The following is a 22,059-nucleotide window of genomic DNA, read 5'->3' on the forward strand; positions in this document are numbered from 1 at the left end:
AATAAACAAATGTGAGATGTCGTAGCAGACGACTTGCACAAGTGGTGATAATAACAATACTGAGTCTCATTAAATGTCGTATATTACGGTAATATACACATTTTCATTAATCCATCCATGATATTTTTTTCAAAATTATATAATAAACACGATACATAACATAAAAAGATGATAAATACACCCCACAATAGAATAAATAAACATAAATATAAGATGTGGGAGCCACATAACTTGTACAAGTGACGCCAAGAATAACATTTTCTCTAATCTAACATAAGAGTAAATGTGTTACTGGGGGTAACTGTAGAAAATTATTCCTTTCGTATGTATGTAAGTAAGTTTATTCAGGTATACACAAATACAGTTACATAGATTATCATACATAACAACATACGTGTAGAGAACCTAGGATAACCCAAAAAAGTCAGTGTGACTTATTTCCATTGCCTTCACTCAGAGCTTCATTTCTTCTCAAAATGATGTTACATGAGAATGGGAGTGTTCTTCTTTATTAATTCTACCGTATCAATGTAGAGACAACCTGTACACAATGTAACTTGTACACAAACCAGACGTGTACACTTCGTTTGTTTACAAAACTTACCTTCGCCTGGTTTGTTTACATAACTGCGCCTGCCCCCTCTCATGTATTCATTCTTTCTCTCTCTCATTTATTCGTTTTATCTCATTTACTTACTCCTGACCCTACATTAAGACTACAAATATTTTAAGGTAAGTAATGAGTGAACTGTATATACATTTTATCGCTCTGGGATGCTTAAATATCATAGAATAGTATGTGTGGGTGGGGTGGCCTGGTGAGGCTATTACAATACATACCACACTTGATTTCTTACAATAAATACTACTTGTCTCACCCTAGATTAAGACTATAAATATTTTAAGGTAAGTAATGAGTGCACTATGTGTGTATTGTACCTTTTTATTGTTTTTTGATGCCTGGTTCTATTGCTAACTTAATATATGTTAGTGTAAACTTGTTATCTAGTGTTTGTATGCATTTATAAGTGGAAAAAAAGGGTGTTCCACTTTACGGCGATTTCCGCTTTACGGCGGTAGCCTGGAACCTAACCCGCCGTATAAGTGGGGCCTTCCTGTACCTCGTGTCCATATCACACTGTGTAAAAACTCTTATGCACATAAAGGGCCCCAAAATATGGAATTCATTACCAGAAGATATTAAAGTAACCCAGTCTGAAAATCAATTTAAGACTCTTCTCAAAAGCCACTTAATCACCCTAGACTGAATGCTAAATACTCAATACACACATACTCACCTATGTACTCCCACATCATAACTGAAACAATCACTTTGAACCTTTTATCCATTGTTGACAGGAATATAATTGAATCATTGTTTTCTCAAAGAGTATGTTCGAATATAAATATATCTTTGCATTATATAAATTTTGATTCATTCATAATTAATATTCTACTCTACAACTATGAAATAATTACTATCCTACTGTACAACTATGATATACTCCTTAGTGTTAAGTAGAATGTAAGCCAATAATGTTAAGTTGACCCATAATGCCTAGGCATAATAGAGGCATCTTTGCATTGCAACCCACTATTGTAAATATAAAATCTCAATGTACTGTTTGCAAAGACATAAAATAAATAAATAAATAAATCATACCACAGATGGGGATAGAACCCACGATCAGAGAGTCTCAAAACTTGGTATGGTTTGTTTGCAATCTTGTCATTACAATTAAGTGAGTCATGTTAAATAAATAAATGACAGGCATCCTTTGAACAGAATCAAGGACTCGTCTACAACAATGTTCTTGAATGGATAAAAATAGGCACTGAATTTCTGCGTATGATACATAAAATTTCCTGGATTTTGTATAGAAGGTCAATTCTGTTGGGCCTAGTCCTCTCTGAGAAGTGCAACATTCGTAGCAACAGAGTGAATCTGTTGCAGGGAAGGGGGTCACGGAAAACAGGAGTACTGATGAAGTAGTCTGTGGACCACTAATGTGCTATGTTGTGCTTATATGTATGAGGCATAAGCATGACAGTGCCAAGGAATAAATACATTTCGGCCACATTTGTATCTTTCCACCTGCCCAGCCGTGACGATTCTGCAACCTCTGTGTTGTCCATTGTATAGTGGTAGGAGTCGTTTGTCTGGGTGATAATCAAGTTCATTAGCGGCCCATCAAAGTATAGTTGGAAAAAGTCTAACTTTGCAGACTCATTTGTGATGGGACATTCTAGGAGGATGCCACTTCCACTGGCATTGGAATCGAAAGGATGTGGCACGAATGTTGTACTTTGTGTCCATTTCCACTCACGGTCACATGGTGCAGGGTGGACCTGAGGTATGGGGCATGGGGGAGCAGGAGGGGGGATGGGAGTGGAGGAAGCACATGGTTGAGGGGTTGCCAGGCGATCCTTTGTCTGCCCTCCCAATGCACCACGCAGGCCAGTAACCATGCCACCCACCACCACCTCATCCTCCATCCCTGAGTATTCTCCTTCATGATCACTATCACTATCAGTTGCTGGGGTTTTTGACTGTGACCTCCCATGACCCTTGGGCACTGCATATGGCACACTGCCTGAACGTAGGCGACAACGCCTAAAGGTATGTTTCACTGGGGAATAATGTATATGACTATCACTTGATGAATCATCTGTGGGCATAAAATCAATCTCATCATCACTGATATCACTTTCACTCGCATCTTCACCAAAAATGACAGAATATGGCCTCTGGATTGTAACACTGGCCTCCCCAGAGGTGCTTGGCTGAGGGTCTTATGTGGCCCCACTGGCCACCCCGGAGGTGATGGGTTGAGGGTTATCTGGGTTATTGTCAGTACAGTGGAGCCCCGCCTTACGATATTAATCCGCTCCTGAGAGCTCATCTTAAGCCGAAATTATCGTTAGCTGAATTAATTTTCCCCATAAGCAATATGGAAATCAAATTAATCTGTTCCTGACACCCCAAAGTATGGAAAAAAATTTTTTTACCACATGAAATATTAATTTTAATACACACAAACTGAAGAAGACATGCACAATTACTACTCTACTAAGAATAGAATGCATAACACTTACCTTTATTGAAGATCTGGTGGTGATTGATGGGATGGGAGGAGGGGAGAGTGTGGAAGTTATTGTTTAAAAGGGGAATCCCCTTCCATTAGGACTTGAGGTAGCAAGTCTTTTTCCGGGGTTACTTCCCTTTTTCTTTTAATGCCATTAGGACCAGCTTGAGAGTCACTGGACCTGTCACACAACAAATCTGTCCATAGAGCTCTGTACCTCCTGTTCCTTTAAGACTTTCCTAAAATGGGCCATAACATTGTCATTGTACAGGCTGCCAACACGGCTTGCAGTAGCTGTGTCAGGGTGATTTTCATCCGTAAAGGTTTGCAGCTCAACCCACTTTGCACACATTTCCTTAATCTCGTTTGTCAATTCCATTCTAATTCTCGCCCTTTTTACCACAGGGATGGCACTAGAACCTTTCTTGGGGTCCATGGTGACTTATTTTGCAGTTACAAGCACTTGATAATGTGAAATGTACCGAATGCATGCGTAGATGCGACCGCACTGGCTGGCTTGTAAACACTGGCACTGAGGCCACATGTGGGACGCGTCCCGGACGAATCACATAAGGCGAGTTTTTTATCGTGAGGCGAGGCAAAATTTTTGCATTCAGATGCTTCGTATGGTGGATTTAACATAACACGATGCGTTCGTAAGGCGGGGGTCCACTGTATTTCCAATAATTCCTTGATCATTAGTGGCCACATCGGTCTCAGATCCACTAAACTCATGTTGTATATATCACTTTCCTCAAATAAGAGAGTGTTAATATGCTGAGGCGTGAGTGAATCACGTGGGTTTGCCACGATGTTGACCCAGGATGGAGCCACAACTAACTGGTGCTACCATGTGGTACTGCGCAGTCCCTGATTTTTTCATTCAGGGCACACTGAGTACACAGACCCATTCTCTCATGTCTAGGCCACTCAGGCCTATCACGCCAAATTTGAAGGCAGAAAAAATAAAATGTAGATCTACGTTTGGAGCGCTAGTGGTAAAAACGTAGATCTATGTTTGGACAATTAAGGGGTTAAACTTTTAGCACTTTTAAGAGATAGATAAGATACAATTCCACATCACACCTATGTGATGTATTAGTAGGTGACTGGTTTATTGCGAGTGACTGGTCCATTATCTGCATCAAATAGGTTTCTAAAGTACAGTGGACCCCCGACATTCGATATTAATCCATTCCTGAGAGCTCATCGAATGTCGAAAATATTGAAAGTTGAATTAATTTTACCCATAAGAAATAATGGAAACCAAATTAATCCGTGCAAGACACCCAAAAGTATGAAAAAAAAAATTTTACCACATGAAATATTAAGTTTGATGCAATAGAAAAATTACAATAACAACAATAACAATAGATTAATAACAGTAGAATAATTGGCACTTACCTTTAATGAAGATCTGGTGATGATTGATGGGATGGGAGGAGGGGAGAGTGTGGATGGTGTTAGTGTTTAGAAGGGGAATCCCCTTCCATTAGGACTTGAGGTATCAAGTCTTTTTCCGGGGTTACTTCCCTTCTTCTTTTAATGCCACTAGGACCAGCTTGAGAGTCACTGTACTTCTGTCGCACAACATATCTGTCCATAGAGGCCTGTACCTCTCGTTCCTTTATGACTTTCCTAAAGTGGTTCACAACATTGTCAGTGTAATAGTCACCAGCATGGCTTGCAGTAGCTGTGTCAGGATGATTTTCATCAAAAAAGGTTTGCACTTCAAGCCACTTTGCACACATTTCCTTAATCTTTGAAGTAGGCAACTTCTTCAATTTCTCTCTCCCCTCCTCCGAAGCAGTTTCCTCAGGTCTGGCCTCTTGCTGTTGAAGATGATCTAGCAGCTCATCAGTGGTTAGTTCGTCATTGTCCTCCTCCACCAACTCTTCCACTTCCTCCCCATTAACCTCCAACCCCAAGGACTTCCCCAATGCAACAATGGATTCCTCAGCTAGCATAGGATTCTCAGGGTTAGCCTCAAACCCTTCAAAGTCCCTTTTGTCTACACATTCTGGCTACAGTTTTTTCCAAGCAGAGTTCAAGGTCCTCTTAGTCACTTCCTCCCAAGCCGTACCTATAAGTTTTATACAATTGAGGATATTAAAGTGATCCTTCCAAAACTCTTTTAGAGTCAGTTGAGTTTCTGTGGTCACTACAAAGCACTTTTGAAACATAGCTTTTGTGTACAGTTTCTTGAAGTTGGAAATGATCTGCTGGTCCATGGGCTGCAGGAGAGGAGTGGTATTAGGAGGCAAAAACTTGACCTTAATGAAGCTCATGTCCGCAGAAAGTCGCTCTGCCACATCTGAAGTATGACCAGGAGCATTGTCTAATACCAGGAGGCACTTAAGGTCTAATTTCTTTTCAATTGGGTAATTTTTCACAGTGGGGGGCAAATGCATGGTGTAACCAGTCATAGAAAAAGTCCCTAGTGACCCATGCCTTAGTGTTTGCCCTCCACAGCACACACAAATTAGCCTTGAGGATATTCTTTTGCTTGAACGCTCTGGGAGTTTCAGAGTGATACACCAATAAAGGCTTCACTTTGCAATCACCACTAGCATTGGCACACATCAGAAGAGTAAGCCTGTCTTTCATAGGCTTATGTCCTGGGAGTGCCTTTTCCTCCTGAGTAATGTAGGTCCTGCTTGGCAATTTCTTCCAAAACAGGCCTGTTTCGTCACAATTAAACACTTGTTCAGGTTTCAATCCTTCAGCCTCTATGTACTCTTTGAATTCATGCACATATTTTTCAGCTGCTTTGTGGTCTGAACTGGCAGCCTCACCATGCCTTACCATACTGTGTATGCCACTACGATTCTTAAATCTTTCAAACCAACCTTTGCTGGCCTCAAATTCACTCACATCACCACTAGTTGCAGGCAATTTCTTTACCAAATCATCATGAAACTTCCTAGCCTTTTCACAAATGATTGCTTGAGAGATGCTATCTCCTGCTATCTGTTTTTCGTTTATCCACACCAGTAACAGTCTCTCAACATCTTCTAACATTAGCGATCTCTGTTTCGAAAACATAGTTGCACCTTTTGCAACAACAGCTTCCTTGATTGCCGTTTTTCTGCTCACTATAGTAGAGATGGTTGATTGGGGTTTACTATACAACCTGGCCAGCTCCGACACACGCACTCCACTTTCGTACTTTGCAATTATCTCTTTCTTCATTTTAATAGTCATTAGCACCTTTTTTATCGATGGGTTGGCACTAGAAGCTTTCTTGGGGCCCGTGGTTACTTATTTTGCAGAAACAAGCACCAAAAACAGTGATAATATGGATAATATGGAATGTACCGAATGTATCCTTAGATGCTCGCACACTGGCTGGCTTGTAAACACTGGCACACACGGGGCAGTTCAGGCTGCATGTGGACACGTCTCGTATGAATCGTATCAAATAGCTGGTTTTCGATCGAATGTCGAGGCGAAATTTTTGCGTTAAAATGCATCGAATGTCGGATTTATCGAATGTCGATGCCATCGAATGTCGGGGGTCCACTGTACTCTGCAGTGTCCTGCCGGTCCAGTCGTTACTGAAGTAAGACATGTATATACAACCTCTCCTCACTTAACGATGGAGTTCCGTTCCTAAGACCACTTCGGTAAACAAATCTGTCGCTAAATGAGGTGCATACTATAATGATAATGGGTTGGTGTCAACCATCTTTGATATTGTTTTAATGTTACCTTTGCACCATTTATAACATTTCTGGTATATTTTTAAACATTTATACAGTAGTGTACTGTATATTGTAATAAACAGAATAGAGAAAATCGGCTCTAATATACATTATTTAGGTATGGAAACTGATCAGAGAACCTGTCATAAGTCCGAGTTGTCGGTAAACAAGTACGTTACTAAGTGAGGAGAGGCTATACTAAGTTTTTATGATTTGAAAACTGGCTTGGTTTAGGGTAATGATGTTGAATATGATAATGCAGATTTTAAACATTTCCTTTTGCTGTATATTTATAACTTTGATGAGCTTCACCTCTGTCCATTCCATAAATTTGTCATCGTTGTTTCTGAATGACACTCGTTCATGTTAGATGTATTTCACAAGAATTTATGATCTTTGATGTGTGTCTAAGTTCCGTGAAGTTTCCCTGAAGTATGCCTTGTTGTAATCTTTTTACACACAGTTATAAGTTAAATGCTTCATTAAAATTTCCTATTTTATTACATTACTCGTTCCCAGTTTACATTACAATAATTCACATAAAATAAGCACAGAAATGTAATTAAGTTAATATAAAGTATAAACTAAAACATGCAAATCATGCACAAGGATGACCAAACTATGTTCAAGAACACACAGACTACTCACACGAGAGCACAAACTTGCACCCATTTTCAAATCTGTCCGAATGACTTACATTAAACAGTAAGAAATCGAAGACATTTGTACTGTTTCCTAGTGTTTAATGGGTGTCTTTCTAATAATACATGCAATCAGCTTTAAGTTTACTCATTCAACAGGATAATACTTTTTTATAGGTAAATCTGTTTGTCTTTACAGATTCTATTACCCGATGGGTCGGCCAACAAGTCAGATGACACAGGAGCAGGCACTGTCGCGGGTGGGTGCCGTTTTCCGTGAGCAAGGGGGACAGGTGACCCGTGAGAACATGGAGCCTCTAATGCGGGCCTGCCAGCTGCCTCTCTACTGGAAGGCCCCTCTCTTCATCGCCGCTGGCGGGGATAAGCTCGGCTACCTCACACAAGAACAGTTTGCTGATTACTGGAGCAGGTAAATCTTAACAGCTATTGCAGTTTAGCTGCTATATAAATTGGGTTCATATCACTATCCTAACTTATTCTACTTAATCTTTAAGCATTTCCAGACTGACAGAAAATTATCAGTACAATTAATAACATTATTTATTGTTGATATATAATTTTATTTTTGTGATTTACCATTTATTTGCATTATTATTGTATTTTTAAATTCATTACTTGATATTTAAATTTTCATCTTAATTTTCAATTATAAAAGTGTATCCTTAAAAATTGTACATTGCAACCTAAATACAGTGCAGTACAGTGGACCCTCGCCTAACACTATTAATCCGTTCCTGAGAGCTCAACGTTAGGCAAAATTATTGTTAGGCAAATTAATTTTCCCCATAAGAAATAATGGAAATCAAATTAATCCGTTCCTGACACCCCAAAGTATGAAAAAAAAAAAATTACCACATGAAATATTAATTTTAATACACACAAACTGAAGAAGACATGCACAGTTACATGACACTTACCTTTATTGAAGATCTGGTGATGATTGATGGGATGGGAGGAGGGGAGACTGTGGATGGTGTTAATGTTTAGAAGGGGAATCCCCTTTCATTAGGACTTGAGGTGGCAAGTCCTTTTCCGGGGTTACTTCCCTTCTTCTTTTAATGCCACTAGGACCAGCTTGAGAGTCACTGGACCTCTGTCGCACAACATATCTGTCCATAGAGGCCTGTACCTCCCGTTCCTTTATGACATTCCTAAAGTGTTTCACAACATTGTCAGTGTAATAGTCACCAGCACGGCTTGCAATAGCTGTGTGAGGGTGATTTTCATCAAAAAAGGTTTACACTTTAAGCCACATTGCACACATTTCCTTAATCTTTGAAGTAGGCAACTTCCTCAATATCTCTATCCCGTCCTCCGAAGCAGTTTCCTCAGGTGGCCTCTTGCTGTTGAAGATGATCTAACAGCTCATCAGTGGTTAGTTCTTCATTGTCCTCCTCCACCAACTCTTCCACATCCTCCCCACTAACCTCCAACCCCAAGGACTTCCTCAATGCCACAATGGATTCCTCAACTGGCATAGGATTCCCAGGGTTAGCCTCAAACCCTTCAAAATCCCTTTTGTCTACACATTCTGGCCACAGTTTCTTCCAAGCAGAGTTCAAGGTCCTCTTAGTCACTTCCTCCCAAGCCTTACCTATAATGTTTACACAATTGAGGATGCTAAAGTGATCTCTCCAAAACTCTCTCAGGGTCAATTGAGTTTCTGAGGTCATTACAAAGCACCTTTCAAACATAGCTTTTGTGTACAGTTTCTTGAAGTTGGAAATGACCTGCTGGTCCATGGGCTGCAGGAGAGGAGTGGTATTAGGAGGCAAAAACTTGACCTTAATGAAGCTCATTTCCGCAGAAAGTCACTCTGCCACGTCTGAAGGACGACCAGGAGCATTGTTTAATAACAGGAGGCACTTAAGGTCTAATTTCTTTTCAATTAGGTAATTTTTCACAGTGGGGGCAAATGCATGGTGTAACCAGTCATAGAAAAAGTCCCTAGTGACCCATGCCTTACTGTTTGCCCTTCACAGCACACACAAATTAGCCTTGAGGACATTGTTTTTCCTGAACACACTGGGAGTTTCAGAGTGATACACCAATAAAGGTTTCACTTTGCAATCACCACTAGCATTGGCACACATCAACAGAATAAGCCTGTCTTTCATAGGCTTATGTCCTGGGAGTGCCTTTTCCTCCTGAGTAATGTAGGTCCTGCTTGGCAATTTCTTCCAAAACAGGCCTGTTTCATCACAATTAAACACTTGTTCAGGTTTCAATCCTTCAGCCTCTATGTACTCCTTGAATTCCTGCACATATTTTTCAGCCACTTTGTGGTCCGAACTGGCAGCCTCACCATGCCTTATCACACTATGTATGCCACTATGATTCTTAAATCTCTCAAACCAACCTTTGCTGGCCTTAAATTCACTCACATCACCACTAGTTGCAGGCATTTTTCTAATTAAATCGTCATGCAACTTCCTAGCCTTTACACATATGATCGCTTGAGAGATGCTATCTCCTGCTATCTGTTTTTTGTTTATCCACACCAATAACAGTCTCTCAACATCTTCTATCACTTGCGATCTCTGTTTCGAAAAAGTTGCACCTTTGGCAAGAACAGCTTCCTTGATCGCCATTTTCTTGGCCACAATAGTAACGATGGTTGATTGGGATTTTGTGTACAACCTGGCCAGCTTGGAGACACGCACTCCACTTTCATACTTAGCAATGATCTCTTTCTTCATATCCATAGTAATTCTCACCCTTTTTGCTGTAGGGTTGGCACTAGAAGCTTTCTTGGGGCCCATGGTGACTTATTTTGCAGGTGCAATCACTAAAAAGGCTGTGATAATATGAAATGCTCCGATTGTATGCTTGGAAGCGACTGTGGTGGCTGGCTTGTAAACACCAGTACCCACGGAACAAGTGAGGCAGGCTCAGGCCGCATGTGGACGCGTCTCGAACAAATCGCATTGAGCGAGTCTTTTAGCGCTAGCCGAGGCAAAATTTTTGCGTTACAATGTATCGCTTGGCGGATTTAACGTTATACGATGCGTTCGTTAGGCTAGGGTCCACTGTATTTTACAGTAGTGTATTTAAGAGTACTGTATAATCTCAGTCTAGCACTGTCATAATTGTAATTCTCAAAATAGCAGAAATGTAAAATAAAAATTTGCCTTGTAGCATTAAAGTTTATGCCTTGAATGTAACTTTATATTTTTGTGGCACAGAGTGATCTCAACTTGTCATGACATGGCTTCTCGATTTGTTCGGGTGTTGAGTCGTGGCATGCGAAACTACCTCATGCCTGAGGATTTCCTCAGCATGATCCAGGATGTAGTGGATACACATCCTGGACTTACCTTCCTAAAGGAGGCCACTGAGTTCCACTCCAGATATGTCCATACTGTGAGTTGTGCTTTGTTCCATCATAGTTTCCGAGGGGTAGTGGGCTGCAGCAGCTATCAAGTTTTTATGTATGACTGAGTCTCCTAGCTTGGGATCTGTAGTTACCTATTTTTAGTTACAGAAGCAGAGTTAAGCTCATAGTATCCCATCTCTAGTTTATACATGTCATTTATTGTAAACAGCTGTTTCTTTAATTCCTGATGCTGTCTTTGGTTAGAGCTGAGGGCAGGTAGTAATCATGTAATCTCTATATATGATTCTTTACATGAATGGCCTTCCTCTAGGATAAGACAGAAAGAGACAGAGACAAATATATAGAGATAGATATTCTTCTTTCAACAAATCAGCCATATCTCACCGAGACAGGGTGGCCTAAAAGGAAAAATGAAAGTTTCTCCTTTTAAATTTGGTGGCCTGGTGGTTAACGCTCTCGCTTCACATGGTGAGGGCCTGGGTTCGATTCCCAGCCAGAGTAGAAACATTGGACGTGTTTCTTTCCACCTGTTGTCTATGTTCCCCATCAGTAAAATGGGTACCTGGGTGTTAGTCGACTGGTGTGGGTCGCATCCTGGGACACTGACCTAAGGAGGCCTGGTCACAGACCGGGCCGCGGGGGCGTTGACCCCCGAAACTCTCTCCAGAATCTCCAGATATACAGGAGAAGGGGTTACTAGCCCCTTGCTCCTGGCATTTTAGTCACCTCTTACAACATGCATGGTTTATGGAGGAAGAATTCTGTTCTACTTCCCCATGGAGAGAGAGAGAGAGAGATATACAGCCTCTCCTCACTTAATGACAGAGTTCCATTATTAAGACGACGGTGGTAAATGAATTCGTCGCTAAGCAAGGAGCATACTATAATGGTAGTGGGTTTGTGTCAACCATCTTTGATATTGTTTTAATGTCAACTTTGCACCATTTATAACATTTTTAGTATATTTTTAAATGTTTATACAGTAGTGTATTGTATATTGTAATAAACAGAATAGAGGAAATCAGTCGTAATATTTAGGTATGCATACTGGTCAGAGAGCCCGTAATAAGCCTGAGTCGTTACGAGTACGTTGCTAAGTGAGGAGAGGCTGTATGTATGTATATGTATGTATGTATGTATGTGTGCGTGCGTGCGTGTCTGTGCATGTGTGCGTGTGCATGCGTGCATGTCTGTGCATGTGTGCGTGTGCATGCGTGCATGCGTGCATGTGTGTGTGTGTGTGTATGTATGTATGTATGTATGTATGTATGTATATATGTATATATATATATGTGTATGTATATATATATAATGATCAGTTATGGAAGGAGAAAAGAGAATATGAATGTGTAAATTCAAGAATTATGTGGATTAAAGTAAAGGTTGGATGCGAGAAGTGGGTCATAATAAGCGTGTATGCACCTGGAGAAGAGAGGAATGCAGAGGAGAGAGAGAGATTTTGGGAGATGTTAAGTGAATGTATAGGAGCCTTTGAACCAAGTGAGAGAGTAATTGTGGTAGGGGACCTGAATGCTAAAGTAGGAGAAACTTTTAGAGAGGGTGTGGTAGGTAAGTTTGGGGTGCCAGGTGTAAATGATAATGGGAGCCCTTTGATTGAACTTTGTATAGAAAGGGGTTTAGTTATAGGTAATACATATTTTAAGAAAAAGAGGATAAATAAGTATACAAGATATGATGTAGGGTGAAATGACAGTAGTTTGTTGGATTATGTATTGGTAGATAAAAGAATGTTGAGTAGACTTCAGGATGTACATGTTTATAGAGGGGCCACAGATATATCAGATCACTTTCTAGTTGTAGCTACACTGAGAGTAAAAGGTAGATGGGATACAAGGAGAATAGAAGCATCAGGGAAGAGAGAGGTGAAGGTTTATAAACTAAAAGAGGAGGCAGTTAGGGTAAGATATAAACAGCTATTGGAGGATAGATGGGCTAATGAGAGCATAGGCAATGGGGTCGAAGAGGTATGGGGTAGGTTTAAAACTGTAGTGTTAGAGTGTTCAGCAGAAGTTTGTGGTTACAGGAAAGTGGGTGCGGGAGGGAAGAGGAGCGATTGGTGGAATGATGATGTGAAGAGAGTAGTAAGGGAGAAAAAGTTAGCATATGAGAAGTTTTTACAAAGTAGAAGTGATGAAAGGAGGGAAGAGTATAGGGAGAAAAAGAGAGAGGTTAAGAGAGTGGTGAAGCAATGTAAAAAGAGAACAAATGAGAGAGTGGGTGAGATGTTATCAACAAATTTTGTTGAAAATAAGAAAAAGTTTTGGAGTGAGATTAACAAGTTAAGAAAGCCTAGAGAACAAATGGATTTGTCAGTTAAAAATAGGAGAGGAGAGTTATTAAATGGAGAGTTAGAGGTATTGGGAAGATGGAGGGAATATTTTCAGGAATTGTTAAATGTTGATGAAGATAGGGAAGCTGTGATTTCGTGTATAGGGCAAGGAGGAACAACATCTTGTAGGAGGGAGGAAGAGCCAGTTGTGAGTGTGGGGGAAGTTCGTGAGGCAGTAGGTAAAACGAAAGGGGGTAAGGCAGCCGGGATTGATGGGATAAAGATAGAAATGTTAAAAGCAGGTGGGGATATAGTTTTGGAGTGGTTGGTGCAATTATTTAATAAATGTATGGAAGAGGGTAAGGTACCTAGGGATTGGCAGAGAGCATGCATAGTTCCTTTGTATAAAGGCAAAGGGGATAAAAGAGAGTGGAAAAATTATAGGGGGATAAGTCTGTTAAGTATACCTGGCAAAGTGTATGGTAGAGTTATTATTGAAAGAATTAAGAGTAAGACGGAGAATAGGATAGCAGATGAACAAGGAGGCTTTAGGAAAGATAGGGGGTGTGTGGACCAGGTGTTTACAGTGAAACATATAAGTGAACAGTATTTAGATAAGGCTAAAGAGGTCTTTGTGGCATTTATGGATTTGGAAAAGGCGTATGACAGGGTGGATAGGGGGGCAATGTGGCAGATGTTGCAGGTGTATGGTGTAGGAGGTAGGTTACTGAAAGCAGTGAAGAGTTTTTACGAGGATAGTGAGGCTCAAGTTAGAGTATGTAGGAAAGAGGGAAATTATTTCCCAGTAAAAGTAGGCCTTAGACAAGGATGTGTGATGTCACCGTGGTTGTTTAATATATTTATAGATGGGGTTGTAAGAGAAGTAAATGCGAGGGTCTTGGCAAGAGGCGTGGAGTTAAAAGATAAAGAATCACACATAAAGTGGGAGTTGTCACAGTTGCTCTTTGCTGATGACACTGTGCTCTTGGGAGATTCTGAAGAGAAGTTGCAGAGATTGGTGGATGAATTTGGTAGGGTGTGCAAAAGAAGAAAATTGAAAGTGAATACAGGAAAGAGTAAGGTTATGAGGATAACAAAAAGATTAGGTGATGAAAGATTGGATATCAGATTGGAGGGAGAGAGTATGGAGGAGGTGAATGTATTCAGATATTTGGGAGTGGACGTGTCAGCGGATGGGTCTATGAAAGATGAGGTGAATCATAGAATTGATGAGGGGAAAAGGGTGAGTGGTGCACTTAGGAGTCTGTGGAGACAAAGAACTTTGTCCTTGGAGGCAAAGAGGGGAATGTATGAGAGTATAGTTTTACCAACGCTCTTATATGGGTGTGAAGCATGGGTGATGAATGTTGCAGCGGGGAGAAGGCTGGAGGCAGTGGAGATGTCATGTCTGAGAGCAATGTGTGGTGTGAATATAATGCAGAGAATTCGTAGTTTGGAAGTTAGGAGGAGGTGCGGGATTACCAAAACTGTTGTCCAGAGGGCTGAGGAAGGGTTGTTGAGGTGGTTCGGACATGTGGAGAGAATGGAGCGAAACAGAATAACTTCAAGAGTGTATCAGTCTGTAGTGGAAGGAAGGCGGGGTAGGGGTCGGCCTAGGAAAGGTTGGAGGGAGGGGGTAAAGGAGGTTTTGTGTGCGAGGGGCTTGGACTTCCAGCAGGCATGCGTGAGCGTGTTTGATAGGAGTGAATGGAGACAAATGGTTTTTAATACTTGACGTGCTGTTGGAGTGTGAGCAAAGTAACATTTATGAAGGGGTTCAGGGAAACCGGCAGGCCGGACTTGAGTCCTGGAGATGGGAAGTACAGTGCCTGCACTCTGAAGGAGGGGTGTTAATGTTGCAGTTTCAAAACTGTAGTGTAAAGCACCCTTCTGGCAAGACAGTGATGGAGTGAATGATGGTGAAAGTTTTTCTTTTTCAGGCCACCCTGCCTTGGTGGGAATCGGCCAGTGTGATAATAAAAAAAAAATATATATATATATATATATGTATTTAGGTAGTAGGTTGGTAGACAGCAACCATCCAGGGGGGTACTACCATCCTGCCAAGTGAGTGTAAAACGAAAGCCTGTAATTGTTGTACATGATGGTAGGATTGCTGGTGTCTTTTGCCTGTCTCATAAATATGCAAGATTACAGGTACGTCTTGCTACTTCTACTTACACTTAGGTCACACTACACACACATGTACAAGCATATATATACACACCCCTCTGGGTTTTCTTCTATTTTCTTTCTAGTTCTTGTTCTTATTTATTTCCTCTTATCTCCATGGGAAAGTGGAACAGAATTCCTCCTCCGTAAGCCATGCGTGTTGTAAGAGGCAACTAAAATGCCAGGGGCAAGGGGCTAGTAACCCCTTCTCCTGTATATATTACTAAATTTAATAGGAGAAACTTCAGTTTTTTCTTTTGGGCCACCCCACCTCAGTGGGATACGGCTGGTACGTTGAAAGAAAAAGAAAAGAATACATATATATATATATATATATATATATATATATATATATATATATATATATATATATATATATATATATATATATATATGTGTGTCATCATCTTCATCATGATGAAGTAAAGGGTGTGATAAAAGAGAAAAAGGTAGCTTATGAGAGGTTTTTACAAAACAGAAGTGTTATAAGAAGAGCAGAGTATATGGAGAGTAAAAGAAAGGTAAAGAGAGTGGTGAGAGAGTGCAAAAGGAGAGCAGATGATAGAGTGGGAGAGGCACTGTCAAGAAATTTTAATGAAAATAAGAAAAAATTTTGGAGTGAGTTAAACAAGTTAAGAAAGCCTAGGGAAAATATGGATTTGTCAGTTAAAAACAGAGTAGGGGAGTTAGTAGATGGGGAGATGGAGGTATTGGGTAGATGGCGAGAATATTTTGAGGAACTTTTAAATGTTAAGGAAGAAACAGAGGCAGTAATTTCATGCATTGGTCAGGGAGGTATACCATCTTTTAGGAGTGAAGAAGAGCAGAATGTAAGTGTGGGGGAGGTACGTGAGGCATTACGTAAAATGAAAGGGGGTAAAGCAGCTGGAACTGATGGGATCATGACAGAAATGTTAAAAGCAGGGGGGGATATAGTGTTGGAGTGGTTGGTACTTTTGTTTAATAAATGTATGAAAGAGGGGAAGGTACCTAGGGATTGGCAGAGAGCATGTATAGTCCCTTTATATAAAGGGAAAGGGGACAAAAGAGACTGTAAAAATTATAGAGGAATAAGCTTACTGAGTACAGGAAAAGTGTACGGTAGGGTTATAATTGAAAGAATTAGAGGTAAGACAGAATGTAGGATTGCGGATGAGCAAGGAGGTTTCAGAGTGGGTAGGGGATGTGTAGATCAGGTGTTTACATTGAAGCATATATGTGAACAGTATTTAGATAAAGATAGGGAAGTTTTTATTGCATTTATGGATTTAGAAAAGGCATATGATAGAGTGGATAGAGGAGCAATGTGGCAGATGTTGCAAGTATATGTAATAGGTGGTAAGTTATTAAATGCTGTAAAGAGTTTTTATGAGGATAGTGAGGCTCAGGTTAGGGTGTGTAGAAGAGAGGGAGACTACTTCCCAGTAAAAGTAGGTCTTAGACAGGGATGTGTAATGTCACCATGGTTGTTTAATATATTTATAGATGGGGTTGTAAAGGAAGTAAATGCTAGGGTGTTTGGGAGAGGGGTGGGATTAAATTATGGGGAATCAAATTCAAAATGGGAATTGACACAGTTACTTTTTGCTGATGATACTGTGCTTATGGGAGATTCTAAAGAAAAATTGCAAAGGTTAGTGGATGAGTTTGGGAATGTGTGTAAAGGTAGAAAGTTGAAAGTGAACATAGAAAAGAGTAAGGTGATGAGGGTGTCAAATGATTTAGATAAAGAAAAATTGGATATCAAATTGGGGAGGAGGAGTATGGAAGAAGTGAATGTTTTCAGATACTTGGGAGTTGACGTGTCGACGGATGGATTTATGAAGGATGAGGTTAATCATAGAATTGATGAGGGAAAAAAGGTGAGTGGTGCGTTGAGGTATATGTGGAATCAAAAAACGTTATCTATGGAGGCAAAGAAGGGAATGTATGAAAGTATAGTAGTACCAACACTCTTATATGGGTGTGAAGCTTGGGTGGTAAATGCAGCAGCGAGGAGACGGTTGGAGGCAGTGGAGATGTCCTGTTTAAGGGCAATGTGTGGTGTAAATATTATGCAGAAAATTCGGAGTGTGGAAATTAGGAGAAGGTGTGGAGTTAATAAAAGTATTAGTCAGAGGGCAGAAGAGGGGTTGTTGAGGTGGTTTGGTCATTTAGAGAGAATGGATCAAAGTAGAATGACATGGAAAGCATATAAATCTATAGGGGAAGGAAGGCGGGGTAGGGGTCGTCCTCGAAAGGGTTGGAGAGAGGGGGTAAAGGAGGTTTTGTGGGTAAGGGGCTTGGACTTCCAGCAAGCGTGCGTGAGCGTGTTAGATAGGAGTGAATGGAGACGAATGGTACTTGGGACCTGACGATCTGTTGGAGTGTGAGCAGGGTAATATGTAGTGAAGGGATTCAGGGAAACCGGTTATTTTCATATAGTCGGACTTGAGTCCTGGAAATGGGAAGTACAATGCCTGCACTTTAAAGGAGGGGTTTGGGATATTGGCAGTTTGGAGGGATAAGTTGTGTATCTTTATATGTGTATGCTTCTAGACTGTTGTATTCCGAGCACCTCTGCAAAAACAGTGATAATGTGCGAGTGTGGTGAAAGTGTTGAATGATGATGAAAGTATTTTTCTTTTTGGGGATTTTCTTTCTTTTTTGGGTCACCCTGCCTCGGTGGGAGACGGCCGACTTGTTGAAAAAAAAAAAAAAAAAAATATATATGTATGTATGTATGTATGTATGTGTGTATGTATGTATGTGTGTATGTATGTATGTATGTATGTCGTGCCGAATAGGCAGAACTTGCGATCTTGGCTTAAATAGCATTGCTCATCTTGCCATATAGGACAAGCGAAAATTTGTGTATGCAGTAATTTCGCCAAAATCATTCTGAACCTAAAGAAAAAATATATTTCACTGTGTTTGTTTATTATTAAATTATTGTAAACAAATCTAAAATATATTTAGTTGGGTTAGGCTAAAATAAATTTTTCTTCTTATAATAATGTTAGGTTAAGTTTTCTAAGATTCTTTTGGTGCAAAATTATAAATTTTTGCATCAGCATTAATGAAAAAACATATATCTTTAAACGTATAAGAGAAAATTTCAGAAAGGAATTAATTTTAAATGAGTTCTTGCTAATTGACCAGTTTTACATATTCGGCACGACATATATATATACAGTGGACCCCCGCTTAACGATCACCTCCAAATGCGACCAATTATGTAAGTGTATTTATGTAAGTGCTTTTGTACGTGTATGTTTGGGGGTCTGAAATGGACTAATCTACTTCACAATATTCCTTATGGGAAAAAATTCGGTCAGTACTGGCACCTGAACATACTACTGGAATGAAAAAAGTTCGTTAACCGGGGGTCCACTATATATATATAAATATATATATATATATATATATATATATTATATATATATATATATATATATATATATATATATATATATATATATATATATATATATATACACACACACACACACACACACACACACACACACACACACACACACACACACACACACACACACACACACACACACACACACACACACACACACACACACACACACACACAGGTCTCCCTCAACATTTGAGAGGGTTAGGGGATCAAGAGCCTTGCGAATGTTGAAAAACCGTGAATGTTTGGTGCCCCAATATATTGTAGGGAAATATATTACAATACTGCTTCCTTAACTTGTTGAACCATAAATAATCATAAAATACATGAAAACGTCGTAAATTGTACTAAATATATACAGTTTGGAGGGATATGTTGTGTATCTTTATATGTTTATGCTTCTAGACTGTTGTATTCTGAGCACCTCTGCAAAAACAGTGATAATGTGCGAGTGTGGTGAAAGTGTTGAATGATGATGAAAGTATTTTCTTTTTGGGGATTTTCTTTCTTTTTTGGGTCACCCTGCCTCGGTGGGAGACGGCCGACTTTTTTAAAAAAAAAAAAAAAAAAAAAAAAAATATACATGTTATGCTTTAATAATGTATGTTATTTAATGACATGTATGTTAATAACATGTATGTTAATAACATGTATGTTATTAACCCTTTGACTGTTTTCGACGTATAAATACCTCTTACGAGCCAATGTTTCTGACGTATATATACTCAATAATTCTAGCGGCTTCAAATCAAGTGGGAGAAAGCTGGTAGGCCCACATGTGAGAGAATGGGTCTGTGTGGTCAATGTGCACCACATAAAAAAAATCCTGCAGCACACATTGCGTAATGAGAAAAAAAAAACTCTGATCGTTTTTTTGGAATAAAACGCCGACTTTGAGGTGTATTTTCGTATAGTATTTATCGTTGTATTCGCGTTTTCATGGTCTTAGGTGATAAAATGGAAAAGTATTACAGAAATAGAGATGATTTTCATTACTTTTACGATGAAAACGACCTTGAAACTGAGCTGAAAGTAGCGGAAATGTTCGATTTTTACCAATGTTCAAGAGTAAATAAATCACACCACACGTCCAATACACGTCAACTGGGGAGTCTAATATTCTTTCACTAGTCCACTGATATTATTTATACCATTTTTACAATAATGCAGTCGTCTGCATAACAGTAAATTTTGTATTTTTTTGTATGAATAAAAAATCAAAATGGAAAGCAATAATAATATAAGAGGGGCCTAGAGATGTGACTAATGAACATAGCATATGTTATTTTAGTGCCACGAATGTCTACCTTGTTTATTCTGGACCCTATTTTGAAATTGGCATCTTTTTTATTTTGCGTGAAATTGGCCAAATTGCCAATTTCTGACCACCATATTGGGTAGTCCAAATTAGTAAATGGGAGGTTTCTTGTACTCAGCTGATAGATAAAATGGAGCTCTAAAGAAATAGCTATGAGTTTGGTCAACTGGAACAATGGAATTGGCTGAAAATTGGGCTCAAAGTCGGCGAAATCGCCAATACGCATATGTCGCCGAGACCGCTAACTTCGTGGGAGCATAATTCCACGAGTTTTCGACCAAATTTCGAACTTTTGGTGTCATTACCATCGGGAAAAGATTCTCTATCATTTCATAAGAAAAAATATTTTTTTTTTTTCAAAAATTGAGCGACATAGAATGACAGTTTCAGAGAGGGGCCTGAAACAGTCAAAGGGTTAAATACCACAGACTCCACCACTGCGAGTCCCTACTACCCTCCCTCAGACCCCCACAACTGGCAGCTAGCCCTCCCACCACTGTGTGGTGAGTGTTTTGTGTGTTTATTATTTGCTATTAAACTACAGAATAAATAATGTAAACCCATTCATGACTGCATATTGGAATGGCTATTAGGAAAGGTATTAGACGGTGACATCATGTGTTTACACAGCAAAGAATCGAACATTTCTGCTATTGCTAATAATAACAATAGTAATAATAATAATAATAATAATAATAATAAATACGATAATTGAAGAAGGAAATTGTACAAAAATACAAGGGAGTGGTTGACACATCGTCAGTGTGACTTTGTTTATGCTGGAGTGAACATTAGTCTCCCTGCTCTTCCAAACATTTCACAATAATTCAGCGGTTGAGGCAGTGGTATTTAATAACATATATGTTATAAATAATAATAGTACATGTTATTATTAATAACATGTATTATTATTAACATGTATGTATTTAATAACATATATGTTATAAATAATAATAGTACATATTATTAATAGCATGTATTATTATTAACATGTATGTTATTAAATACCATTGCCTCAATCACTGCCTCTACCACTCCAGTCACACTCAATCTACAAGCACCAAACACAATAAATTATTGTGAAATGTTTGGAAGAGCAGGGAGACTAATGTTCACTCCAGCATAAACAAAGTCACACTGACGATGTGTCAACCACCCCCTCGTATTTTTTGTACAACTTCCTTCTTCAATTATATCATATTTATTATTATTATTATTACTATTGTTATTATTAGCTGTAGCAGAAATGTTTAATTCTTTGCTGTGTTCAAGAGTAAACACATGATGTCTCCGTCTAATACCTGTCCGAATAGCCATTCCAATATGCAGTCATGAATGGGTTTACATTATTTATACTGTAGTTTAATAGTAAATAATGAACAAACAAAACACTCGCCACACAGTGGTGGGAGGGCTGGCTGCCAGTTGCGGGGGTCGGAGGGAGGGTAGTAGGGACTCGCAGGTGGTGGGAAACTTAAATATGATTTGGCGGCTGGGAATTTGGTGGCTGGGAATTTGGAGGTTGGGAATTCGTGAATGTGTGAAGCCCGTGAAAGTTGAAAACGTGAATGTTGAGGGTGACCTGTATATTATATATATATATATATATATATATATATATATATATATATATATATATATATATATATATATTATATATATATATGTATATATATATATATATATATATTTTTTTTTTTCAACAAGTCGGCCGTCTCCCACCGAGGCAGGGTGACCCAAAAAAGAAAGAAAATCCCCAAAAAGAAAATACTTTCATCATCATTCAACACTTTCACCACACTCGCACATTATCACTGTTTTTGCAGAGGTGCTCAGAATACAACAGTCTAGAAGCATACACATATAAAGATACACAACATATCCCTCCAAACTGCCAATATCCCAAACCCCTCCTTTAAAGTGCAGGCATTGTACTTCCCATTTCCAGGACTCAAGTCCGACTATATGAAAATAACCGGTTTCCCTGAATCCCTTCACTAAATATTACCCTGCTCACACTCCAACAGATCGTCAGGTCCCAAGTACCATTCGTCTCCATTCACTCCTATCTAACACGCTCA

At 39.4% G+C, this 22,059-nt stretch overlaps 1 protein-coding gene across 11 annotated transcripts in view; it reads left to right on the top strand.

Moving 5' to 3' along the window:
* LOC128685956 (mucin-2) overlaps nt 1-22,059 on the top strand; it is an 859,817-nt gene that overhangs the window by 760,249 nt on the left and 77,509 nt on the right. For all 11 annotated transcript variants that reach the window (XR_011391787.1, XR_011391786.1, XM_070083386.1 and 8 more), the window contains 2 exons: nt 7,631-7,861; nt 10,638-10,815. Coding sequence is in view for 9 of the 11 variants with exons in the window: in XM_070083386.1 (XP_069939487.1) it covers nt 7,631-7,861; nt 10,638-10,815 (409 nt within the window). In the remaining 2 variants the exon portion in view is untranslated. The remainder of the gene's footprint in view (nt 1-7,630; nt 7,862-10,637; nt 10,816-22,059) is intronic.

This window comes from Cherax quadricarinatus, chromosome 9 (genome assembly GCF_038502225.1).
Source record: "Cherax quadricarinatus isolate ZL_2023a chromosome 9, ASM3850222v1, whole genome shotgun sequence".
NCBI classification, from domain to species: domain Eukaryota; kingdom Metazoa; phylum Arthropoda; class Malacostraca; order Decapoda; family Parastacidae; genus Cherax; species Cherax quadricarinatus.